This window comes from Spea bombifrons, chromosome 4, assembly GCF_027358695.1.
Source record: "Spea bombifrons isolate aSpeBom1 chromosome 4, aSpeBom1.2.pri, whole genome shotgun sequence".
Classification (NCBI taxonomy): domain Eukaryota; kingdom Metazoa; phylum Chordata; class Amphibia; order Anura; family Pelobatidae; genus Spea; species Spea bombifrons.
The window spans coordinates 85,557,229-85,584,706 of NC_071090.1; the positions used below are offsets into that span (position 1 = coordinate 85,557,229).

At 43.0% G+C, this 27,478-nt stretch overlaps 3 protein-coding genes across 3 annotated transcripts; 2 read left to right on the forward strand and 1 right to left on the reverse strand.

The window, feature by feature from the left end:
• Positions 1-64: 64 nt before the first annotated feature.
• On the reverse strand, positions 65-5,051 carry MFAP1 (microfibril associated protein 1). The gene is made up of 9 exons (XM_053462101.1): positions 4,870-5,051; positions 3,709-3,928; positions 3,446-3,578; positions 2,783-2,970; positions 1,927-2,035; positions 1,685-1,845; positions 1,260-1,419; positions 1,087-1,176; positions 65-545 (listed from the first exon to the last, which is right to left on the reverse strand). Exons 1-9 carry the CDS (start codon positions 4,946-4,948, stop codon positions 366-368), a joined length of 1,320 nt encoding a protein of 439 aa, XP_053318076.1. The 5' UTR covers positions 4,949-5,051; the 3' UTR covers positions 65-365.
• A 7-nt stretch (positions 5,052-5,058) lies between these two features.
• RPL37A (ribosomal protein L37a) lies at positions 5,059-8,269 on the forward strand. Its single transcript, XM_053462102.1, has 4 exons — positions 5,059-5,135; positions 6,038-6,166; positions 6,314-6,396; positions 8,147-8,269. The coding sequence occupies exons 1-4, from the start codon at positions 5,133-5,135 to the stop codon at positions 8,208-8,210; spliced, it is 279 nt and encodes a 92-aa protein (XP_053318077.1). The 5' UTR covers positions 5,059-5,132; the 3' UTR covers positions 8,211-8,269.
• A 14,181-nt stretch (positions 8,270-22,450) lies between these two features.
• LOC128491447 (zona pellucida sperm-binding protein 3-like) lies at positions 22,451-24,326 on the forward strand. Its single transcript, XM_053463768.1, is given in 8 exon segments — positions 22,451-22,476; positions 22,577-22,696; positions 22,758-22,935; positions 23,004-23,120; positions 23,198-23,289; positions 23,655-23,719; positions 23,806-23,898; positions 24,114-24,326. Coding segments are annotated over 8 exon segments (897 nt in total). The 3' UTR covers positions 24,320-24,326.
• Positions 24,327-27,478: the final 3,152 nt, after the last annotated feature.

A 27,478-nucleotide genomic window follows, 5' to 3' on the forward strand; every position in this document is an offset into this window, starting at 1 on the left:
ATAACCCATAAATCAAATGTATCATTCTAATTAAACAATTTTCCAAGAAGACTATGAACATCAATTACACAAACAATGGCTTTATTTACAGTTCTGTCTATATGTATTGTTAGCTGAAATGGTGCTTCATGTGTTCCAGTAAGTTTTCTATATAAGATGGTCACAATAAAAATAAGATCCCAGATGTCTTGTATTTATTCAAAGGGATCACAGAAAATGTTCCCGAATTTAATAAGGACAGATGAGACCTTGTCCTTGATAAATATTTACAGGTTGTCAATACAGTCCTAAGTATTCAAAAAAAAAAAAAAAAAAAAGCCTTCCTTCCTGATCCAGGATCAAGCCAAGTGCAATATTTTGGTCCATCATGTTTTCCTCTTCTTTGCAGAAGGCCTCTCAAACACATCTCTTACTCCTGCTGCCTTCTGTTTGAAGAATTTTGTGTTCTGGGCACTTTCCTGGCCCCAGGCAGAGTCAAAAGAGGTTGTGTCTTGATCAACCAAATGAGTGTATTTTGTTCGACCAGAACGACCAAAATTTTTAACCTGGAAAATTAAGGCAAAAAGGAAACAAACGTTTTTTTTGGAATATACAATGGGAAGTATCACAAGACCCAACCCTAAAGTATACTCCAGTGATCATGCGCACATTGTCCCTTTAACTTGTCATGGTATCCCACCATATAGATTTGCCCCAACTGGCAATGTTCCACCCAAGAGATGTGTTTGGCCAAACATATCTCCACGCATGCGATATACCTTCTGCGGGTGTGGGTCTGTTTCAGTTTCAATAGAACTTTTGTTCCCCCAACTGGCAGCGTCAAGCAGATAATCAGTGGCAAGAAATATTAGACTACAGGACAGGAGGGTAGCTGCAAGGCCCCAGCACCTACCTCAGATAAGTGCTTTTTATAGTTTTTGAAGAATGCATATTAAAGTAGTCAGAGTACTTAAGTATGCATTCTTCAATGGGGCTGTCAGTGACGGTAAACTGTCCATTTCACCTGTTCAGTTTCAAAAAGTGTGCCAAGTTGAACGAGAAAATTGTTCAGAGTGGTATTAACATAAAAACAAATGTGAACTGTACCTGCATGACTTTAGGTAGGATGGTTTTATTAAAGTGATCTTCCAAAGTTGGAGCACTGAAATCCCTTTTATATACATCCTGATCTTCGTCCTAGAGAAAATACACAGAATTAACTTACAGAAAAGATTGGATCAACAAGTAGGGAAAGAAAAATATAATCCAATGATTCTTACCAAAAAGAATGCACCTCTGTGATAGTATTTCTGGAGGAACTTGTATTTTCCTTTCAATGCCTTGTTAGTAATAATCTTGCCGTTGGCACGGAGCTCGGCTCTGCGTTCTTCATCAGTCATATTGCGCATACGTTCAATCTCTGCCTTCTCCTTCTCCACCCTTTTATGCAATCAAAAAGCAAAATGTTTACAATCACCCTGTGCTCCTTTTGGGAAGAGCATGCATTAAGAAAGCTTATTCTATGTAATGAATGAAAAGAGATCCAAAATAGGGAACATAAGTTTATGTGATTCATAATCACCTATTTATAATTACCTATTTACACCACAAGGAGGGAGGATTATACTATTATTCTATTATACAGTGTTTTCTAGTATGTAGGAAACAAAGTACCAATTTTACCATTTAATCTACAAACACTTACGCTTCTCTTTCCTCACGATCACGTTTGATGCGCTTTAATTCTCTCACTTTCCAGGCCTCATATTCCTCCTCATCATTCTCATCATCAGTGTTAAGAGCATCAAGCGCTGCCAAAGATCTCTTGTTCTCTTCAATCTCTTTCTTTGTCTCTTCTTCGACAATCTGCAAGCAAATGGTTGACAGGATGACCTTTTAAGAAAATGTCTCGGGCCAGGCATGCGTCATGTCCATGTATCTACTTACCTTTAATGTATATTTACGCCTTTCCTCTGCCATGCGTTTTGCTTCCACCTCCAACTCCTTCTGTTTTTGAGCTTCTGCCTCTCTCTCTTGTACAGTCACCCTGTCCTTCCTGCAATCAGAACAGAAATAATATATGCATTAATATTCCAAATACGTGAAAACAAACTTAGAAACTAAAAAAATACATTTACATCCATTGATAAATCCACTCTCTCTCTTACATCTCTCTAAACATCTTACTGTCCTTGTGCCTGCCACCATACGTTTACAGCTTGAGATGTTTATATGAACAAATTGCACAAACATATTACAGTAACATTCACAATTGTATTTTATGCTGTAACCGCAGCAAATGCTTTACTAGGAGCAACAATATATCAGGCATAAAGTTTATCTTTAAAGACCCATTAACCTATTGAAACAAAAAAACATTTTGGGCTCTGCTTTGTCCTTTGGCATATACTTGAGCCGATAAATCAAACAACGAGATGGAGTCTCAGATTTGCATTATGAAGGATCAAGGAGCCTTTCTTACAGGAGTTGGCCTTTGATTATACAGTTAATGCTGAGATATTGTAATAATATTCTCATTTTTCCATAATACTTTGACTCCACAGTGCAAGCCTCCTTTTAGTTCCTCATATGTTTTTCCATTTCCCATTACCAAACCTGACTGTGGTCGCAATGTGAAAAAGAATGCAATACATCTGCTGTATTCCGTGACATGCATTGTGGACAAGTGCATCCCATTCTCTGGCATGAGAATATATTATATTACACTTATTTACGTAGCGCCAGCAGATTCCGTAGCGCTGTTACAACAGAGTAAATTGAGTACTAACATGATGCCACTTACTTTCGGATGAACACAGGTTTGAGTCTTGGTTCCATTTCATCTTCACTATCTGTGTATTCTTCATACTCTGACTCAGACTCTGGTTCGTCTCCTGACTTTCCCTCATCTTCTAATTCCATCACTTCCATTTCCTCATTCTTTCTCTCCTGGGCTCTTTGACGCATCAAAACACGCCGCCGTTCAATTTCCTGATAAAAATACACACATATTTTGTCTACAAAACTGCAGATATTACCAAAAGAGATGTGTGCGCATAAAATAAATGTATAGAGAAAATAAGGGCAAAACTCCACTAACTATATTATTCCAGATTTTTTGTGTGTATATTCCCTCTATTGGGGGGAAAAAAATCTAATGATTACTTTTCAGTTCTATGTTAACAAAAAAGCGGGTGTTTCACTGCACATTTCTGTTCTGTTGCACTTAGTTTTCTTTCTATGGATACCTAAGTTACAGCTGTTTAGAGGGAACAGTCACAACATTTACCTACAGCAGCACAGGGCAGCGTGTTTTGGATTGCTTCAAGTATTGTAAGTAAACCCAAACTTTATGTTTTTGTGGATTGTAAAGTTTTATATCTGTACTAGCAGTTAGGCACAGCCATCTTTGGGTACGCCAAAACCTGCTTATACAAATACACTCTTCTATCTATGTAAGCCTGACCTCGTCATCAATCTCTTCCTCCTCCTCTTCACTGGTGTCTTCTCGGTCTGGATGCCAGGGCTCTCCTGGTTCAGACTCCGGCTCGCTTTCACCAACCACCTCAGGCTCCACAATCTTACGGTGTCTGGCCAACCTGTGGGGGAGAAAGCATTTAGAGTCTAAACAGGAGTGCATTATACTTCATCATTATGATTTACAGATCTTAACAATACACCACCACAAATCTATGGCTTAAAAGGGGTTTTAATAAGCAACACTGTCACCTCTCTTCGACATCCTCGTTCAATCGATTCTGTAAACGACGCAGACGTGGATCACTGGTGCTTTCTTCTGGTTGTTCCTCAACCTCAATATCCTGTTCCTTTCCCTTCTTGATAAACTGGAATTCCTCTTCTTCCTCATCGGAAGATTCCATCGGTGCATAGTCTGGTCTTTTACCAGAAACATATCGCTTTACTTTCACCTTTTCCATAGATATTTCACCTGAAAGAAACGGATAATTTTAGTTATACTCCATATCATCATATACATCAATACAAGAAGATTTTTCCTCCAAAGCCAATGCACTGTGTTTGCGTATATGTCGGGAAATGAGAATAACTACACTACCGGCTCTTTTACTCAGGTAATGAAATCCAGACTGTTGATTATATGAACTCAAATGTCTTTAATATAAACAGACCAAGTTTCTTACTGATTTTATGGGGAATACTAGGTTCTAAAGTCATAATCGAGTTGAAACGGATCACTTAACAGATGTTTCCTTTGGGATGGATCACCTTCTAATGCAACGTTATATCCCCTTACATTGAGACTTCAACCGGAATATCAGATTTTGCATACAAGCTTGGGACTAGTGCCATAGTACAAGTACAAAAGCGAGAGCCCCCCAAACAATACACCTAGAAACGTCAAGGACATTTGGGATATAGATTTTTAATAGAAACAGTTTGCAAAATAATACATATTTGTATGTTAATACGTTTCTGCTGGATCCATGACGTAACTCACGGCTACAAGCATGTTATGATTATGTAAATAGGCGTTTATAAATATCTCCGTATGCACAGGAATTCTAGGACTATTGCTTTGTTTAAAATAATCTATCAGATATACAGCTGCACACATCTTTAATTAGCCAGTTTTACTATTAGATCTCATATGGCATCATTACGGTTAATGAGGTGGCTTAATCAATAATAGCAATGACTACTGTATGACGCTATAAGGTTTGTTTTTTGTTTAGTCATTTAAATCGAGTCTCACTACTGATTCAATGTGGTTTGGATTTAGACACAATGACGATATATTTCGTGTTGGGTCCATCTCTCGGGACTGTTACAGGCGAACACTCAGATTACGGCCTACTCGCCAAGCAGATCCCTGCGCTAAATTACAGACAAAACCCCGTTTCGTGCTTTCACCTTTCTCATTTCTGATGGGCACGGCTCCGGCCGTGGACTGGATAGGGGGCTGCTTGTTCATCGCGTTGGAGGAAGCCATGGTACCGGTTTGCCGCTGGAACCGACACCAAACTCTGTAAGACACTAAGCTTCGGAGCCGTCGGAGGACTCGCTACCATAAACAACTCGGGAACAGTGCAACTCTATGGTAACTTCCTGGTGCGCGGCCTGATATTGCGCATGCGCACCACACTCCTCCCTTTTTGCTCGGGTCCTGAAAGAAGATGGTAAGAGAGATTTCATTCTCCGTTGTTTTCCGTTTAATCCGTTTGCATCCATTACCGGAAAGCCTCGGCTACTAACCCAGATATGATTCAGCGTTCCTGAGAGAGTGTCCCAATTCTCCGATGGTGTTATTAACAGCTGTAGTGGGGTTTTAGCGTCTGTTTGTGTGGATTTGAAAGAGGCCTGAGCGGGCTGTTTTCTGTGGGGCCTCTCGTTTCCACCAGGCCATGTTACTTAGGCGCCTTTCTAATTCCCGGTGTTTGTGTTAACCTCTGGCCCTGGGTCTAAACGTTAAAAGCCCGAATGCCTCATTCCGGCCGCTTTATTATGTTTTCGCCTTTCCCGTGTGTTGTCGAGTCGGTCAGGGTAGTCTGTAGGCCTGTGTCTCAGGCGTCCTGCATAACACTTGTGTGACATGCGATTATATTATCCGTCGTAGCGCAACGTGTTATAATATATATATCGTAATATGCGTTTGTTTGCTGTATAAAGTTAGCTGCTCAGCCAGGCTGTCAAAAGTTGACCAGAGTAATGTAATGATGGCCACTGGGAGGGCTACTAAACACAAGCCACAAGAGTACAAATAGCATTGTGTATTTCTTGCTGGTGTTATTAGCAGTTTAGTAATGTTCACCCCCATTTGTCGATTTAACTGCCATACATGCAGATAAGTATCTTTTTATAAGCTTTCCTTCAGAGGATCGATTTTCCCCCTAAAACCAGACACTGTCTGTGTGAGATTTGGTCGCTGACCCAGATGATAATAGCTATAGGCTGATCTGTATTAATGATACTTGCTTAATTATATAATAATCTTGGAATGTAATTTGTAGTAGTTTGTGCTAGTGCTCTCCATTCTTGGCTGCCATTTCTGTTTATAAATGTTTTTGGTTTTCTCTATAAGGCCAAGCGCACCAAGAAGGTCGGCATTGTCGGTAAATATGGGACCCGATATGGTGCTTCCCTAAGGAAGATGGTCAAGAAAATTGAGATCAGCCAACATGCCAAGTACACATGTTCCTTCTGTGGAAAGGTAAGACAATTTGTGTTACTTTTCTATACTACAAAGTTAAATGGCTTCATCGAACATCTAAACACATTTCCAGTAGTTTTGTGTTCTAAGTGCAAATCATCCATGTTGAGTATTATCCTTTGGTGTTTAAAGTGATTTTTGTTACAGACCAAAATGAAGAGAAAGGCTGTTGGAATCTGGCACTGTGGATCCTGCATGAAAATTGTCGCTGGAGGAGCCTGGACATACAAGTAAGAAGCTCAAAACATAAAAACATGTCATTTTAGTATGTCTGGGCATACTTATGAGGGTAGTTTGTGAAAAATTTGTGTATGTATGGTTACCTTCTATAGGCAGGACTTTTTTTTTGTTGCATTTTATGGTGACCCAGCTTGCTTTTTGTGGCGCTTCGTCGCGCCCTTCTCATGAGTGCATTGTTGGGAAAATCCTAGAGAGACTGCAACCTGTCGAGCCTGAGATTTTTTTCCCATCACAAAGCTGGTGCAGGTGACATGTTGCAAGGTAGAATCACTAGATGGGATTAAGTATACTTAAAAAGCAATATTTTAGAGGAAAACTACAGGTTTCCACCCTTTAGCGCTGCTGATTGAGCCTACCTTTGTGGACTAACTATCTTCACCCTGAATGTCAATCTGGCTGATGAGAGTTGTGGACCAGAAAGCTAATCTGCCTGTTTTCTAAATAGTTTTCTAATAGGGTTTGTTTAGGAGGTGAGTGTCATTTAGAAGGTGTGGGTAGCCTTTTATGTCTGTTCTCTGCAGGATAAGTTCTCTGTTGCGCATGAGTTCAGAGTGTTATGAGTTCATTTGCTATGCTGGCCACACTTTCATCATTACTGATGGCTTTGGTAGCAAGCAGCTTCTGCACAAATGAGTGATGAGCTAAGTCAGTAACTAGAATATGTGCAAGTGGGAGAAATGGCAACTACAGTCTATAATATACTTGGTATTAGTTTATTTACTCTAACATCTGCATGAATATGTGAACATGTGGCAGCCACTGTAGAGTATCTTTACTAATCAAATCTTCCAAAAAGAGGAATTTTGTTCAGAATAGACTAGTAGCATACCAGTAGGTCACAGGTGTATATATGGGTATTTTACACCATGAAAACTCACGCTTGTGTGTTTAAAACATTATTCTTACTGTATAGTGTTGGCATTTGTACAGATGCTAATGCCTTACAGTAACACATGCTAGCATTGTACTTGTGTACACGCACGACATACACTATATGCTCAGATACACTCATGCTAATGCCATACTGTAATATACACAACACCATACATGTTAACGCTAAACATGCACACTATTCAACATAAGCACACTGGCTTACACTATATACATAGAAAAATGCACTACAATAGACATACTGACCCTGGCACTATACGTTTACACACACCACTGAGGCCTGCTACACCGCTGCCCATCTCCTGCAGTGTGATTGCAGCACCTTATGCTTTCATGGGGGAGCCTATTGGAGTCTCCTAGTTAATGTTGCCTTTACCCCCTTGTCCTGCAAAACCCTGACTGCAGGAAGAGGTTTCTAGTTGCCGTAGTGACCTGGCGCCCTGGATTTGTCGAGCCCTGTTGTAGTTTGCTACTGATACTATTGCTGAATCTTGGTTTATCCTTTTTATTTTTGTAGAAATAATGGTTTTTATGCTGTTTAGAGTAATTATCTGAGAATAAAAAAAAAGCAAGCGCTTTTTGCTTGAAATGTTTTGTCTGGGAATCTCATTCTCTACGGTACACTCAGAAGTCAATTATATACTGTCCTAATTTACTGGAGTAGCAAACTGTAATTAGCCTGCGTTGCGAGACTGCACTTCTCATTTTGAAGCACTTTGTGAACACTGTTCGAAGAGATGCTGAAATCCAATTACGCATCCTCGGTTTATCTCATTCGGCCTCTTCTAAAGAGAACATAGATGTGATGTTTATTGGCTGTGACTCATCTGATATTTACTTCTGTTCCAGCACCACCTCTGCTGTCACCGTGAAATCCGCCATCAGAAGACTGAAGGAACTGAAAGACCAGTAAATGTAGCCTGTTTATTTTTCTGGACAATTCTTAATAAAGAATGTTCTTGTAAAAGTCAATCTTTTTTTGTGAACTTTGTCTTCTTCCTCATTGTACAAAGTTGTTTATCTGAATGTATCTTCCTGTTCTAATGGGCTCTGTAGACAAGCAAATAGTCTGTCGGCTTTTCCGCCTATACAAAGTTTAACATGCTTGTTTCCCTTCTGGTGTGTGATTAGATTATTGTAGTAAGGTAATACGTTGTGATAGGTTTCTTTTCTGAGGCATGGATATGTATCAGTGACGTTATTACATGCGCTCCAGATTTAAGTGTATGAGTTTGTTCCGACTGGTAAAGTGATGCAGAGTACTCTTAAAGCAAGTACAGAACAAAATTTCTAACTGTTGACTGCCACTGATTCCTGCTCGTGATTGCTGTTCCCACTTAATAGACCTGCATCAAGAACCTGCTGGTAGCTGTGTTTACCTGTGGCCCACAAATAACTGACTTTCCGTGGTGTCTGTAATATTACCGGAAGGGCTTAATGTTAACCTCATAAGTACAGATCCAAATAATGTGCTTATTTGGAGCAGCAAAAAAGTCAATAAGAACTGTCTCTCAATCTTGCAAGTTCTCTGAAATTTGCCTTAAGTTTTCAAGTCCACCTGGTAAAACTGATGCATTGCTAGCTCTTGTTTCAAGGGAACCTAGCATTTTATGATGAGTTATTAATTCATGTTTCAACACAGTTCACTAAGAACAGTCAACTTAGTCTTTAGTGAATAGAGCCCAGCATTACTGGCCCAAGCTAACACCTGAATCTAAAATATCCAAGTGCATCAACAAGCTTTCAAATATTTAAGCATTATGAGAAAATATATATTTTATACTAGTTCTAGTCCTTTTTTGTGTGCTGACCTATTAAAGCTGTTTATCTGGAGAAATGCCAATACTCTATTTTTTTCAAGCAGTTGGATATTGGCTATTTAGCCACACACGCTAAGGAACGTCCATGTAGGAAAGGACTTCATTAGCATTGCTCTAAGGGATCGGCCCAGTGTGGTAATGCAGATAAATTTACCCAAGCTATCCCGACTGATAACTACACGTGGAGATAAAGAAAGCTTATGAGAACATATGTGATAAAATACATTTTTCCCTTACCATGTTACTAACAATTTTAAAGCAAAAAGCATGCAGAGTGCTGTACACGGGCTTACCCTGGAGAATAGATGGGATTTAATAAGGTATGAAGAATGGTGCCAATAAAACCAGACTGAAGAGGTAAAATCTCTTTAAGACCAGAGGCTGATAAATCATGTGGTGTGCATGCTAATAAGGTAACATATGCTATGTATTTATTTGAATGGGAAAGTAATTTTAAAATCATGTATATGCTTGGAACATGAGGCGATAATGGCTGCTCCTGAAATAGACGCACTATATATATATATATTTTTTTTTATTTTTTTTTTTTCCTGTAAGTACACTTATTACAGGATACAAAATTGCCATAAGGATTAAGGGATCTCAGTATTGGAGGAAAGAAGCAAGAGGGGAGATGTAACAAACGGTTAAATACTTACAGGAATTTAACAAAGTACAGGAGCCGAGTTATGAGGCCATAATCCAAAACTAGAGAGTTAGATGTAATGTAAAGGTGTTTTACTTTACCAAGAGGTGTAGTTGAATAAAACAGTGGTAGGGGCTAAAACAGTGAGGGGATTTAAACATGCATGAAATACATAGCTATCCTGAATCTAAAACCAGACCGAGGACTGATTGAGGCTTAAGTCTTAACATCATTTAAATAGGCAAATTCAACGTTCTGTGCTTTGGGAAAAGTGACGGAGCTGCCTTGACACTGCAAGGTTACATTTCCCATCTGATTACAACTTATTAAGGTATAAACCCCAATATCAATTAAACCCCACTACTAAAACAAATACACTTAAAAATGTAGCTGCAGTGGCCTCGTCCCAGGTGTAACTTATTTGTCCGCCTTATCTCTAAGTGAGGAGTTAAGCTGGAGGGAAACTTCAACACCATCTCCCTCTGCAATCAACAGCCACCATCCTAATCAAGGCATCTAAATGAGCAACAACCTCTACAGATAATGCGCACCCCTTCAACTCATCCCTATCCAAGCAGTCCTCTCCTACTGTTTCACTTCCCCCTTAGCGACAGACTAGATTGTAAGCTCTCAAGAGCAGTTTGTTATTGTGTGTGTGACTAAATTATCCCACTGATTGTAGCAGCGCTACAGAATCTGCTGGCACTAAATAAATTAATGTAATAAATCCCCTATTCAGGGAAAGGGAAATTTAACTTGTAAATCTATCTCCGATTGCTAGGTGGAGCTATTGCTTTAAGATGGACAACCAGTTATATCACCCATTATTAAATCCCTGCGGATTTTCATTCTTTTTATACGCATATGTATTTATATGCACAATACAGACAGATAATACGGATTATATATATATATATATATATATATATATATATATCAGCCATAATATTATGACCACCTCCCCAATATTGTGTAGGTCCCCCTTTTGCCGCCAAAACAGCCCTGACCCGTCGAGGCATGGACTCCACTAGACCTCTGAAGGTGTGCTGTGGTATCTGCACCAAGTCATTAGCAGATCCTTTAGGTCCTGTAAGCTTCCAAGTGGGACTTCCATGGATGCATCCTGGTGCCATGTGTTCTCAAGGTACATGTAAGCAACGCACATGTTCCCAGCCATCCACATGATGTTAAAGAAAACATGATTCATCAGACCAGGCTGCCTTCTCCCATTGCTCTGTGATCCAGTTCTTATGCTTACGTACCCATTGTAGACGCTTTCGGCAGTGGACAGGGGTCAGCATGGGTATCCTGACTGGTCCACAGCTACACAACCCCATACACAACAAACTGCCTAATATATCACACCCACTGACAGGTGCCATAATAATAAGATTATCAGTGTGATTCACTTCACCTGTCAGTGGTCATAATGTTATGGCTGATCGGTGTAATATATATACACACACACATCACTATAAACTCAACGCACTCCTGGATTTGTAATAAGCAGCTAAATCAGAATAAAAATACTGGCAAATCTTTTAATATAGCCCTGTGTGTCTCTACAATGCATCCACTTTGTAGAGGGATCACCGTTATTCTCTGTGCACAGGGTGTGTGTCAATCCAGCCTTGTATATTCAATAAATTCAGATTTCCATACAGAGATCATGAATCCCAAAAACCAATAGTAACCCTAACCTCAAGCTTTCATCAGACTTTTTAAAGCCTCAATGCTCCCTTCTTCTAAAGTGTATATGTGAGTGTGTCTCTAGAAGTAAGTACTGAGTCAGAGTATGCTGTGGCATGATACTAGACATGGATATTTATTATAGCGAACACATTTATAATACCATAAATATAAGTGAACCCTATATGATTCCCCGAAGAAGACCTTATGTTATTATTAATTCTAAAGAGCATCAGGCAGGATTTGGAAGTGTAGTCTTAAAAGCGCTGGGCAGTGAGTAGCCTGTGGACAAAGAGAAGATGACGTGACCAAACTGAACGCTGCAGTTTACAGGCTGCCTGTTCAGATCAAAGTGTTGTAACGCATCCTGTGGAAAGATAATGGGATGTAGTTTCATCTATTGAGTCATAATCTCTTTCTTAGTAGCTTTGAACATTTTTGCTTGATTTGGTTGAGTTGACCTTGAGTTGACCTGGTCCTCAACCCTTAAAACATAGGCTTTGAGATCATTCATTTAATCAGCAATGGCAAGCTTTTAGCACAGGGTGTTTTTGGTACCCATAAGCGAACTACAGTTTTTGAATGGTGTCTTCTCCCAGCCTACCCTTAACAAAATCAATGCTACACCCCACTCAGTACTTGCTTTCTGTATCATTTGAAATTATTTGCAAACACTATACATAAAGCACCAATATTTTGTGTAGAATGATGAGGTGATGCAAACATTACTGAAATAATCCCCATCAAGCTGGCAAAGTACACACAGTATTGAAGGTACAGTTAAATGTCAAAGGAGCATTTTAAAATACCTTGTGAGTGACCCTGTCTCTTCTATGGTCCAACCATTGTCACTTGAAATAGCCAACCGTTGTCAGCAAAGTGCTTTCTGGCATTGGTGGGGCTTTGAGGCTCATTAGACCAGCACTGGAGCTGACTGGTGGTAAATTTATCGCTTTGTTGGAAAATAAATGGGGACTAGGCTACAGGTCCAAATGCATGGGGGTATTCTGCAGACCCCTATATGTCATGAACACCGTGTAAATTGTGAGGGACCTCTCAGCTATAATTTGCATTCATAATGGCTGGAGTGTACCTTTAATATGGTAGACTATATGGTACAAAGCTAGCATAGGAACCTGAAACAATAAAACCTCACAAGTTAAATAAAGATAGAGCATTTAATTTTATCGCGCTATTGCTCAGAAGTCCAGGGAACAGATGAGCGAGGTATTAAGACTGAACAGTTGCACTGCACATCCTTAGAGAAGTGACATGCTGGCACATTAAAAGCATTCACAGCTTGCAAATGAGCCTGCTTTTTACCGGGGCCAAACCAGCTAATGGATCTCCAGACTATTAGCAGAAGAAGTCATCTATGACCGTTTAAATACGAGGCCTGCCAGTGTGTATAAAATGAGCCTTTCAATGTGGGAGTGCAGATACCAAGGATTCTTGTACGAAGCATCCGACCTCAGAAGTACATCACAAAGAACTGTCACCTTTTTAAACACATTTTCTGCAATGTGCTGTCACTTAACTTGCTCCTGAAATGACTAACCATCGTTTTGCGAGAGGCATCAATTGACACTTGTCATTTTCTGATGCTAAGGAGAAGGTCTAAATTAGAGTGTTTTAAAGATATTTTTATGAAATGTTCTTAAAGGGGAACTCCAACCATTTTTTTGACTACAAATATTAGATTAAAAATACATTTTCAAAAAGTGTCCAGCTTTCCTTTTTAAAATTGTTTTTCTTTTTGCCTCCATATAAGCCGTTTGAATATGCCCTAGAAGTGTTAGCCCAGTCTACCCGACTACTTGCCTCATTGCCTGTGGTAAATAATAGAATAGCTCAGTATTAATCACCCAGACATACACTCTGTCTAGTAACAGTCTACAGGAAAAGGGTGGTGTCTGAACAGCGAAATACACCCAACATCAAACGACAGCCATATAGCAGCCTACAGGGGTAGAGCTCGCTGCACATAGGGGCAGAGCTAGCCCCAGACAGCCTTTACTGGAAGGGGAGTGGGCGTGGCCAAACACTGTTGCACTACCCAGAGCTAGAAGAAACTGACCCAGGGAAGAAGAGCTTTACCTGGAGACTGGGTCAAACCTGCAATAAGGGGCAGCATGACCCAGATGGCAGACGGGCCTCTACCCCAAACATTCCATCACCATGTATTCAGAGAACACTGCCTAACAGGTGCAACTACAGTAACTAGGTGGAACAACATCTTTAAAAGCTTCTGGTTACTATGAAAAATAGAAAATTCTTCAGATAACAGACAAGGCATGTATTGATGTGTCGTGGGAGACACAGGAACTGCTTGACTTTCTGTCACTGCAGAACACTCACCCCCTATTATGAAAAGGTCACTGGACACCCTCTGTCAATCTATATGTCATCTAACCTTAATATGTCATGAGAATGCCATTGATCTGTTTATTAAAGGCAAATCCCAAGTGAAAAGCAAGTTCCTGAGTTTTCTTTTCTGTAGCAGATCCCTAATGTAACAGGATTTTAGTCAGTCGCATATGTATTATATGCGACACTTTAAAGGATGTAAGTAGTATACATATAGATACCTTCCAGATTGTAAGCTTGTTTGAGCCCCACCAACCCTCCATTGTACAGAGCTACAGAATATGGCGCTATATAAATCAGTAAATAATAATAATACTTACAAATGTTGCAGTCTGATAATTTGCATAGTATTATTGCTAACGCAGTCCGGGAATATTAGTCTAGACCAGGGGTAGGAAATCTTTGGCTCTCCAGATGTTGTGAACTGCATTTCCCTTGATGCTTTGCCAGCAATATGACTGTAAGAGCATTATGGGAGATGTAGTCCACAACATCAGGAGAGCCAAAGATTGTCTACCCCTGGTCTAGACTAAAGAAAGCTTGCTGGTTAAGACTGACATATTATTACCCTTTTCATAAATGAACAAATTATATTAACACAAAATAGGCATAACTAAAGCTGTAGTGTTTACTGCCATCAGACCTTTGGTTCAGTCCATTACCACTCTTCTAATTGGACCTCAATGGTCTGATACAGGACCAGACTGGCAAACCAGGCATATGTCCAGTGGGCCAGTAGCCAGTGACACCTCTGCAGTCACTGGTGTGGGAGATTCGCTCCACTGGCTTGATACACACGACTGCACCCTGAAACAGTATAGGAACATATAGCGTGGCCCCATATATGTCGTTTATCGAGTGCTGGCCTTAAAGTGCCAAGGCCAATGTTAATTCTCATTTAGCCCCAGGTCTAGTATATACATAACTAATCTACTTGTAAAATACGGGCCTAGCAAATACCTTTCCATTGTGCTGATCTATTTCCTCATAAATTAAGTTAAGGCAGATCTCCCACAGAGCACGGGAGCAGCCTGGGGCTCCAGACATTGGCCCGAGTTATAAGTAGGATAGCAATAGTTACACAGTCAAAAGATATTAATGATGGAGATTTCTGCAGAAGGTAAGAGCACTGCGCATAATGCAATGCTGTACTTAGTAGCAGGACACTTCTATAAATGAATGCCACAGATATAGACTAAACTCCTGTTTAAGCTCTCCGCAGGTGACTGGAAATCATTTCTCTGGAGCATCGGCACAGCAAGTGCCCAAAGTCTTAGTTAAAGCAATAACTCGGTTTCTATGCAGGTTCTGGAAATTCTTTGTGTCTCTGAAACTGAAGCCTGCGCATAAACTCTTTGTTCAGAACTTCCAGTACGTTTCAACGTACCGAGTAGGGCTGCAACTAACGATTATTTTCATAATCGATTAGTCGGCCGATTATTTTTTCGATTAATCGATTTATCGGGTTAAAAAAAACAATATGCAAATTTTTCTAGATTTAAAATAAAAACTTAATAATTTACAATGGCATTTCACGATTTGCCTTCTTATTTTACTGACATAATAATTAAAGCTATATTTTAACAAGAACCCACAAAATACCAAAAAACGCTTTACTAGTAAATATTCATGTAAACTATTTTTGCCCAGTTATGCACATCTCACCCCCAGCGTGCCTCTCTGTCCCAGAAATGCCTTATACCCCCTATATGCTACTCTGCCCCTATATATATGCCTTATACCCTCCTATATGTCAGAGATGCCACTGTGCCCCCTTATACCGCCTATATGCCAAAAATGCCAGAGTGGCATATAGAGGGTTAAAAGGCGTATCATGGGGCACAGTGGCATTTAGAGGGTATAAGGCATTTCTGGGGCAGAGTGGCAAGCCTGGGGGCAGATGTGCATAACTGGGGGGGCAGGTTGAAAAAAAGGAAATAAAAACAAAATATTTTTCTCAATCATAGCTTTTATTAACAAACAATTGTTCACATAGTTTACATGAATTAACATTTACTGGTAAAACTTTTTCCCTATAGGGTCGTCTTATATTCAGGCTTTTTCTTTTTTTCATAAATTAATATTCAGATTTTGGGGGGTCGTCTTATAATCGAGCAAATACGGTACTATTTAAAGATGACAATTACATTAACACACGTTAAGAGAGATTGGGGTTTCATGACAGAGGATGTTTATTCATATCATATCAGCTACTTAAATCCATCAGCATCGCTCTTATGTGTGATGTCACATCACCGCAGCCGCCTTCATGTCGATGAATCCCGAGACGGGTATGACATCATCAGCGATGGTTTCTTCCATTCTCCTTTTAATAGCGTCGGGTTCTTCGGGTCACGTAAGTCCATTGGAGAACCAGAGTGTTCCTGGCGTTTTTTACCGCCTCCTCCTCTTCTTTAGAGAAATACTCTGACAGCTCCGTTATATAGTTGATGAGCCGATATATTTTGATTTCTCTGTGTAAGTCTGTGATGTCCGGACGGTTCATAAGTTCTATGAGGAAGCCGATCTGCGCAGGGCCTCACTCAGCAGATGACGGTGAGGCAGGAGATTTGTGGACTGGAGCACAAGGAACCGCGCAAGCTCCGAATGCTGCTCTACCAGACTCTTAAAGATGGATTTCAGATGCATGTCGTCCCCTCGGGCCATGTTTTGCCCCTGTAGTAGTGTCTGCAGGTCCCCGCAGCCCACAATCGGCAAGCAGTAGTAGAGACAGACAATGAAGGAAACTTTTTAGATCGGCCAGCCCTTCCAGATGTGTAAAGATATTGTATCAGCGGAGGGGATATAAGAGATTGAGCCGGGACCCTACAGAGGAATCGCTGCTAGGATTGAAGGAGCTCCTACTGGATGTTTATCAGCCGCATATTCCTGCCGAAGGGGAGCGGCTTTTCTATAATAATAATCCCATTATTTCATATTTTTTAATTAATTAGGAATACATCAATTTAATATTTAATTTATTTAATATGATTTTGCTGGTAAAACACCCAGAATTCTTTGATCTAAAATATAAACTTTATATCGATTGCTTCATCTTTCTTTCTGCTACCTTAGTCCTCCCCAGTAGTGTATGACACGTGCGGCCCATAGAATCCCCCTCAGTAGTCTGCTGGCGTTCCCGGCGGTCACTATATGGATACGTTTTTGTTACTTACTGTCCGATCATTCCATGCATGCATTATTAACCCTTTCATTTCTGTACATGCTGATTCCATGCACAGTCTCTACTATTACAGGCAGGCAGGTATAGGGTGTATCTGTAGGTATAGCGGGATTCCTATACCCGGATGTATACATACTCTCTCCCTAGCCTCCTTTTTAACCCTTTGTCTGCACATATCCTGTGGCTAATAGCATATTCTGGAACTATATATCACGGATGTGATTCTGATTTCTTTACCCCCTGATTTTCTAGAGGACTATAGTAATGGTTGTTGAGTCTTGTTCCTTTAGCCATTCTAAATTAAAACTACTTTAAATCCAACCAATGAAAATCATTTATTTGACTGTATCGCCCAATGGCCGGTCCAGACCTGCTTGGAGGGTCTTTTCTGGTGGTTGTTGCGCACCAAGAAAACAGCTTCCATTTAATAAATATCACTTTTTATTATTATTTTACATCTCTGCTTTCTTTTATGTTCCTGCTTTTTGCTCATTTCCATGTTAGATTGTACAAGAGTTAATTAACCAAAGAAAAGCCAACAAACCGTGTCCCGAGTTCAGAGGGGGTCTGTGACTTTCGGGATATCTCTTTTAGGGGATTTATATATGTACATTACATTTATTTATATCGTGCTAAGAACCTCCTTAAAAGTAAAACACATCACACGTCATTATATTTCAGACAAAGAATGTTTATTAATGTCTGATACATCGGCTTCTGCATATAGTTCATTTTTTGCTGTTGATCCAAAAGAAGGCAAAAAAACCCCAGTTTGGCTCTTTCCAATTTTGCACTAACCAGGGAAAAAAAATCCTTCTTGACTGTAAAATGTGATGTCACATCACCGCAGCCGCCTTCATGCCAATGAATACCGAGATGGGTATGACATCATCAGCGATGGTTTTCTCTGTTCTCCTTTTAATAGCGTCGGGTTCTTCGGGTCGCGTAAGTCCATTGGAGAACCAGAGTGTTCCTGGCGTTTTTTACCGCCTCCTCCTCTTCTTTAGAGAAATACTCTGACAGCTCCGTTATATAGTTGATGAGCCGATATATTTTGATTTCTCTGTGTAAGTCTATGATGTCCGGACGGTTCATAAATTCTACGAGGAAGCCGATCTGCGCAGTGGCCTCACTCAGCAGATGACGGTGAGGTAGGAGATTTGTGGACTGGAGCACAAGGAACCGCGCCAGCTCCGAATGCTGCTCTACCAGAGTCTTAAAGATGGATTTCAGCTGCACGTCGTCCCCTTGGGCGATGTTTTGCCCCTGTAGTAGTGTCTGCAGGTCCCCGCAGCCCACAATCGGCAAGCAGTAGTAGAGACAGAACATGCTTGCTGAGACAATCTCAACATCTTTAGACTGAAGCTTCAGCAGTAGAGATGCCAAGCAGGTCTTGAACGATTTGACCACTGATTCTGTGACGTTATCTTGACATTTCCGGGCGAGCTCTCCAAGCAGGAGCATAGAGTTCATCTGAATGCTCTGCTTTCTATTGTCTAGGAACCGGCGACAAAAAGCAATCATTTCGTTAAAGTGCTCGCCCATTTCACGTCTGGTCAGGAGCCTCACAAACTTTTCCGCCGCTTTCAGAGATTCTTTAGCGACGGTTATGTTAACTGGAATGTCACACATGCTATCCAGAAACAGTCTAAGGACTGGACGCTTGTATTTTTGGATTAGTTTGTGAGCCCCAACGGCAGCATTCCCAAGAGCACGCATGGAGAGGGAGCAGATGACAGGATCGGGGTCGATGGAATTCCTCATCATGGCTTTAATGACCATTTTAGTTGTCTTCTTGTCCATTACTCCTGGGTAATAAAGGAGCTCTGAAAAGAAGGCAGTGCTGGTCCCGAGATGCATCTGGTGGGACGTCTCCAATAGTGGCAGGAGACCACGGATGACTTCTCCAATGTGTCCAGATCCTGAGGAAACCATGTATTTACCTAACGCTATCACTCCAGCTGGGTGCGTTTGTTCGTCCTTCATCAGCTCAAACCACTCCACTGTCTTCACATCTGTAAAATCCTTATGTCTCTTGAAGATGGTCTTGATGATGTTCACGGCCATGCCACATGAACTGTTCTCTCCAACGTCTGTTCTCCCAATCCTTCTCATAGTGCTGCTAATCAGCCTGATCAGCGCACACAGAAGCTGGGGGAGAATGTCAGCGTCAACAGATGTCTCATCCAGAGCGTTCAGGAGTTCATAGATCGCTGACGTGGCCATGACAGAGACGAGATATCCGTGGTTAGGAGCGACAGCCAAGTCATCATAAAGTTCCTGGTCAACTTCTTTGTTTATCTGCTGAAGAAGGACGCGAAGAACTCTGTTGGCTGTTGGTGGGTTTTTGGCCACGGATCTCCATAAAACATGTCTTACCCCAAAACAGGACAGAGGGTTTTGAAGTATAACCTCAGTGACATCTTCTGGGTGGAGGATGGAGAAGGAGGATATCACCCGACACAGTGAAAGGATCACCTCCTCCTGATTAGTGTCACTGGGTTCTGTGCACGGAATGTCCATTGTTATTTCACCTTGTAAAGTCCGCTGCAATTCTAGATTGCGCTAAAGGTGAAATGTGTAGGAATCCCGACTTGCACGATGTCTGATAAAAAGTCTTTGTAAATCTCTCTGAGAATTTGCTAAACAGCAAGAGTCACCTGCAAGCACCGAGTCGTGTCTGCAAATGACACCCTGACTGGCTGCGCATCCTTTAGATAAGCTAGGCTGCATTATGACATCACTGCCTTTGTGACATCACTGCCTCTATGACATCACTGCCAGAAGCTTGCTTTCACAAACATATCAGATTCGTCCTGAACAGCAAGCTGATGAATGCACCAATCACTACTTATTAATGTCATTACAGCTCAGTACAGGCTAGAAATGTACGGCAGAAAAGTTTTTTACATATAAATAAATCCCATACGTCTGCTCATTCTGCCCAAGAGGACATGTAATAGGGCAGGAGAGTGGGAAAGGGGCGTGGTGTTTATGTAAATTGCGTATGGAAAGGCGAAGGGGAGAGAGAAAGGGGGTGTGGTTATTATGTAAATTGAGTATGGAAAGGGGAAGGAGAAAGGGGTGTGGTTAGTATGTAAATTGAGTATGGAAAGGGCCAGGACACAACATTTTGCTGCTAATTATTCAAACAACCATAATATATAGTGAAAAATAAATAATTATTAAAAATACTCACAAAGGCACAAATAAAGAGACTGATGAGCTCTTGTGGAGTCCGGTTACCCTCAGGCAGAAAATGATGATGGTGATGGTCGATATAACCCTCTACCAGAGTTGCAAAAACAAACCCCTCTTCTCCCGGGAGACGGATCCACTTCAGCCCACTCCTTAATCCTCAGTTACAGTTGCTTCTGTATACGCAGGGTTCCAGTGTAAGGGACCTGATTGGTGGGTATTAGAGTGATCGGATCACTGCGATAGCCAATCACTAGCCGCGTCCTATTGCTCTCCCCCTTCCTCTCCTCTGTGGAGCAGAGAAAGAGACAGACCCCAGATACATTGAATCAGCCAGAGATTCCCAACCAAATCAGGCTTTTAACCCCTTCCTGAATAAATGAATAAGCATGTCGCAGAGATCCTGGTGAAAGCTCTGGTGTTTAGAGCTCATACATGGAAAATATACTTGGTGGTGGAGGGGCTAAAGGCAGTTATTTCGCTGTTATTCTTTCGTTACCGTTTGTCTGGAGAAGGCGATGGGTGCAGTGGCCCCCTGCGGCCCCTGTATTTTAGGATTATACTGAGGTTTTTGGGTTCTCTGCATTTTGGTTTTGGGTTTTTTTTCGTCATCATCTAAAGAAGCCCCCTCTTCATCTTTTTTTATTTCTGTGATGAGCTTCGCGTGTGGTGCTGTGGCTCTGTTGGATAAAGTGTCCTTCTAGAAAACAGGAGATCCTGAGTTCAAATCTCAGTTGTGCCTTGTTATGTTTTGTGCTTAACAGAAAGGGTAGTAGGTACATGGAATGAAATCATAGTGGAGGCGTGCACAAAACATGTGAGAAAACTGTGATAAAGAATTTGTAATTTTAGACCAGTTTAGACAGTTTATTGTGGTGAACGGGCAGATTCTTAGGGTTTTTACCCCAGTCTTGAGGTATCGGGTGAACGGGCAGATTCTTGGGGTTTTTGGCCCAGTCTTGAGGTATGGGGGGGTTTAATGATATCTGAGCATCCTCACTGGTTCTTTTCTCTCTGTTATATCACAGCTGGAATCCCTGCTTGAATACAGGTGACTTTATTCACAATATTAGGTTAGGGTTTCAATAAGGTCCATCAGAGAATCATTTGGCTGCCACCATTAGTGAGTCTCTATAGCGGAAGAGACTAATAAAGGGTTAATGTTCGGGGGCTTTAAGGTGAGATCGTTTGGAAAGTTTCGGGGTACGGCTCTCCTGAGTTCATGTGAGGAGATCATGAAAGCCTTTCAGTGGGTGTGAAAGCCTGAATTTAACCCTTCGTGGGTCATCATAATGTGTTTAGCTCTGGGGTTGTCGCCCCTCTTTTCTTGATCTGCTATTTCCGCAATGCTCTGCTATGAGTACATGCGCACCACCATTTGTGCTTCCACCTGGCAAAATACAACCTCCGCAAATTCATTGTCTGAACGTTAAATGATTGGTTCGTTAACTTTGGGCAGGATGAGTTATATCTGCTCCAGGTGGGATCATTTCCAGGTGATTGTGATTATTTGCCCCAGGTGGGGCAGAGGCAGGTGATTCAGAAAGTTACCCTTTACCTTGGTCGTAGGCATGATTGCTAGCTGGCCTGCTGTTGATGCTACCCTGGAAAGGTGGACCTGGGGTAACTGGTTTGGTGGAGCAAACCCTTGTAGTAAAAGGTCCGTCTCTCCTGATGCCCCTCTCTTCTAGGTGCTCTGAATGTTTGCTGGGTATGGGGGTATCAGAGGGTTCCACAGCCCTGAAAGTCTCCATATTGTGTATAGGAACAGGGCAGATTTATAAACTTGTAACTGTAACGGCCTCTTTAGTACTGTGCTGTATATTAAACTGTGTTGCAAAATCCTGGGGGGGGGGTCCACAAACAGTCTGGTGGGGTCTCTGCAAGCTGTGATTCATAAACAATGTTCTACTTCTGTCTTTAGTTGGGTAGCTGCGATAGGCCTTTTGGGTAAGCACTGGGGCAGTTGGTTCGTGTGGTACTCGCACGTCATATGCTACTAATATAACAGTGTTTGATGGTAAGCCTTTGAGTCTGTGCAGCATGTGGGTCGCGTGGTGGTGGGGGGACTTCATGTGTAGCGAATGGCTCTTTATAAGTAAACTCTATATTGTAAAATCCTTGCAGATGACCCCTGTCCAAATCCTTCTGTGAACTCTCACAGCCAAATCCTTCTGTGAAGGGTTACAGCCCAAAATCCTTCAGCCCAAATCCTTCTGTGAACTCTCATCAGTTCCGACTCTGCTGTGATGCCCATCCAATGCTACTACCCCAGGTAGGTCCACTTCAAGTCCTGTTGTGCATGGTTTATATACGGTAAATCTTTTCTTCTGAAGCTCAAGAAGACGTTCTTTATGTGCCTATCACCCCTGCAGACACGGGAATGTGAGCAGCAACGCCATCAAGCCAACGTGGATGCCCTTCAGCTCCACCGTATCTGCAGAGGAACGTCTGTCCTTCTCCTTGCAGCTGATGAATGGTAATTGGGGTGGTTAGTCTGGGTTAGGGGGTGTAGCTGAGACCCCACTAACCCCTCTGGTCTCTGTATTCTCAGAGCTGGTCTGCCCCAAAATCCTCTACAGTCTTCAAGCTGGGTGAAGTATTCCACATTGAGGCTTCTGTCGCTGTTGGGAACCACGTGCCTATGAGGATCTTCGTGGACAGCTGCGTGGCCACGTTATCCCCTGATGACTCCTCCGGTCCCCGTTATGACATCATTGGTTACTATGGGTAGGTCACACTACATGCCCAGGTGTTTCTATGGCTGCAGGTAAATCCATGTAACCCAGTTCTGCTTGGCAGGTGTTGGATGGCAGAGAGGAGGATTCATCCTCCGCCTTCAGGTCCCTGAGACCCCGTCCAGACACACTGCAGTTCATGGTGGATGCTTTCAGGTTTACTGGGACTGATGCCTCTGTGGTGAGTATCTCTGGCAGTTTGATCTCCTGGGTCTATACCTCCTTTAGGTGTCTCTAATGTCCTTCTTCTGAATCTAGATCTACATCACCTGTAACCTGAGAGATGCTGCAGAAAACCAGGTCCCAGACCCACTAAACAAGACCTGTTCCTACAGCAAATCCACCAACAGGTGAGTGTGGTAATGCTGTGTAGCCTGTAATATGAATGGCACAACAACAAATCCCCGTATATTCTAAATTGATTCAGCCCTTCCCTGTCAAGCTTTCAGAAAATAATTGTCTTAATTGGTTGTTGGTCTCATCGTAGAGTCGGGAGCTGTACACATGTTACATGCGTGTTTAAAGATACTCTTCATCTATCTAGAATTGTAATGCGGCATTAAAGCCCATCATTGTATATAACATTCAATCGAGTCGAGATTTCAGTCTACCAAAGTCTTGTGTCCATTGACTCCTGGCTTGTCTATTTGCTGGTCAGACTCTTCCTTAAGGTTCTGGTCTTGGTCTGTTAATGACTCCCGTGTTGTCTCCTCAGCTGGTCGGCTCTTGAAGGCTCCAATGATATCTGCGGATGCTGTGACACTCGTACCTGTACCCCTGGTGCACCACCTCTGGGATTTCCAGTTCTATTGAGACACGGGAGGCTGCATCTGGTGAGTGCAGAATCTGTACTACAACCCCATCAGCTACTCCGCGAAACCTTTTATTATCCAGTCCTCATTTCAATGCCATGACAGTAGTAGTGGTTCTGCAGGCTGCGTCCCAACTAGAGGAAGACGGCAGAGAAGGACTTGATGGTTTTTTGTTTTTTTTTTGCTTTCTGGGGTTTGGCTGTCCTCTTCTCCCACACGAGTATTTTAAAATCACACAGAAGTCTTTGGTTAGGTCCCACTGATCTATTGGGGTCAGACTTGCTTGGACTTTCCAGCTCTACCCATCAATTATGCGTTTTGGTCTTATATTGCATTTCCTACAGGACCTCATCCAGAGCCAGACCACAAACTGGCCGCCCTGGGGCCCCTACTGATCATTGGAGGAGACCGTGGCCAGGTTCTGGCTGTGACTCGGGAAGCTGGTCGGATGGAGCTGTGGGTGTTGGTGGCAGTCGTGTCACTGAGTCTTGTCGCCCTCGCTCTCTTTGTTGTGTTTGTGAAGTTCTTTGTTTATAAACGATGTTACCAGGAAACTGAACAGAAATAAAACCCCTCAAACGATCACGCTCTAATGTTCTAGATGTTGAATGTCTCCTTGTCCAAACCTATAGCTGCCACCATAGTGTCTCCTAGATCGCAAAGAGCATTGGCTTGGGCCTTTGGCGTTTTAGACAATGTTTTAAGTGATCTCTGTAGAAAAAATAAAATAAAAACTAAGCCGCTTACAGGCAGTTATGGTTAATGGGGTGTTTAGGGTTAATTTAGGGGCAGTTGTGGTTGATGGGGGTTTTCAGGATTAATTTAAGGGGCAGTTACGGGTAAAGGTGGGAGGGGGGGTGCAAACTAAGGGGAATCTAAAGCCTGGGGGCAGTGAAGATTAATGCACGGTGTTGGTGATGTTTTCTGAATGATTCTCTGACTGACTCCCTGCCTTCGGTGACATCACCAAAGTAGGCAAACAGGAGCGTTCATTGAGTGTAATGAAAGGGGCGGGGGCCAATCATGGGCGTGACTGCAGGGAGGGACTGGGAAGCCATAACGGCTGTGAGGCTCACTGAATCGGGGCTCAGATAACAGAGCGAGCAGTCATAGAATGATATGTCATATACCGCGGCTGTAATAATACTCCCACTACCCATATACCACGGCTGTAATAATAATACTCCGACTACCCTCTTGTATTCTTTAACGACGGACCCCCTGCGTTGCGCCGTCTCGGAACAGAGATAAATAACGTTTGTTGCCAAACAGATTTAATTGGTCTGCTGACAATCGCTTCGTTCTCGCTCTGATATGGGATTCGGGGAATGAGATGGTTTAGTGAAATGGGATACATAATGGCAGCGCTGGGAATCTGTTCTCCCAGAGGAGTTCAGCGCACAAGCGTTATAATTATGGTTTCTGTCCTTTACCGTTAATTAGTAATTCGGAGTATGGTTTCAGAGTTTTTCTTCCAAAACCTTAGAGTTACAGGAATCCGTGTAAATGAGGACACTAAAATGAGGATTTTTGTCAGCACCAACTAATCAGGGACGTTGTTACTGCCAAAAGGCCCCCTCGTTTAAATGGTTTCATACAAATTCTGCCAAAGGGTCTACCACCGGAGGTAACAATGTCCGGCTGGACCTCGAGACCACCACAAGAGTGTGTGTGTTTGTGTGTGTGTGTGTGTGACAGGTACAGATAAAGTGATCACGTGACAGTAAAAACTCTACCAAATAGATACAAAGTTTATTGGTAACGTTCCAGTCATTAATATTCCGAGAAGATATATACATTTACCAAACATAAATACCACAGATCAGATGCAGTTGTTGTGTGGGAGACGTAGGCAGCGTTATAATAAATATATACATCGTCGTGCATAGTGATTGGAGGACGCTGCGAGCGGAGGAGGGGACTCCGCCTCTAAATTGTGTGCGGAAAGTTGAGGGCAGCTCATGCGCTGGGTGTGTTTTAAAAGGCAGATCCCACGTGTGTATGGGGTTAGCGTGTGTAGCTGTGGCCGGTACAGGATGCTGCGCGTGGGGTTAGCGTGTGTAGCTGTGGCAGGTACAGGATGCTGCGCGTGGGGTTAGCATGTGTAGCTGTGGCAGGTACAGGATGCTGCGCGTGGGGTTAGCGTGTGTAGCTGTGGCCCTTACAGGACGCTGCGCGTGGGGTTAGCGTGTGTAGCTGTGGCAGGTACAGGACGCTGCGCGTGGGGTTAGCGTGTGTAGCTGTGGCCCTTACAGGACGCTGCGCGTGGGGTTAGCGTGTGTAGCTGTGGCCCTTACAGGACGCTGCGCGTGGGGTTAGCGTGTGTAGCTGTGGCCCTTACAGGACGCTGCGCGTGGGGTTAGCGTGTGTAGCTGTGGCCCTTACAGGACGCTGCGCGTGGGGTTAGCGTGTGTAGCTGTGGCCCTTACAGGACGCTGCGCGTGGGGTTAGCGTGTGTAGCTGTGGCCGGTACGGGACGCTGCGCGTGGGGTTAGCGTGTGTAGCTGTGGCCGGTACGGGACGCTGCGCGTGGGGTTAGCGTGTGTAGCTGTGGCCGGTACGGGACGCTGCGCGTGGGGTTAGCGTGTGTAGCTGTGGCCGGTATGGGACGCTGCGCGTGGGGTTAGCGTGTGTAGCTGTAATCGGTACGGGACGCTGCGCGTGGGGTTAGCGTGTGTAGCTGTAATCGGTACGGGACGCTGCGCGTGGGGTTAGCGTGTGTAGCTGTAATCGGTACGGGACGCTGCGCGTGGGGTTAGCGTGTGTAGCTGTAATCGGTACGGGACGCTGCGCGTGGGGTTAGCGTGTGTAGCTGTAATCGGTACGGGACGCTGCGCGTGGGGTTAGCGTGTGTAGCTGTGAGCGGTATGAGACGCTGTGCGTGGGGTTAGCTTGTGTAGCTGTGATCGGTACGGGACGCTGTGCACACGCTGCTAGGATTAAGGCGTCAGACTATGTTACATGCATAGAGGTGGGTTCGTTATGCGTGTACAGCCTGTATTAGTGCTGAGCATGCGCATGCATAGTTGGTATACAATGCTTGTGGGAACACGTATGTACGTACAGTTGGTGTCAGTGCAGGATGACCTATGTTGTATGTGGAGGGAAAGCTGACACGCTTAGCTTTGCGACTACGTTTTGCGTGATGTTCTGGCGGAGCACGCCACCAGAACGCTGTCCCCGTCCCAGAATTAAGTCCAGACATCCGGATCACCCCCTCTTTGCTGTTCAGGGGGGCAGGAGGTTCTCCGAACACAGAAAATGCAGGGGGAACTCCACCAAATGACCTCTGACCCCGACTAGCAGCTCACGCGATCCGTGACAGCCATACTGGGAACGGCGCTGTACTCTCTGAGGGTCCGGTGGGTCTGAACAGCGTTGGTGGGAAGACAGCGGAATATCTGGGGGGGACAAAAAGGGAGACGCGTAAAGGGACACCGGAACCGTCACGGGGCTTTTCAGAGTGATTTTCAGAGTAACTATGTTATGTCTGCGCTCCCCAACCAACCCATTAATTGCCCCAGAGAGCTGATGGCCCAACAGGGTGGTCTGCCCCGCGTGATACAGAACGGGGGCTGTCAGTCTAGACAAGACCATCCGCTGCTATATTTTATTCCAAAAAGTATCATTTCAGAAGAGCGTTCTAACGTCCAGCACAGGATGTCAGACTCACCGGTTTGTACTCACTGGACTCCAGCCAGCACACAGACGGTTATTTAATACCCCT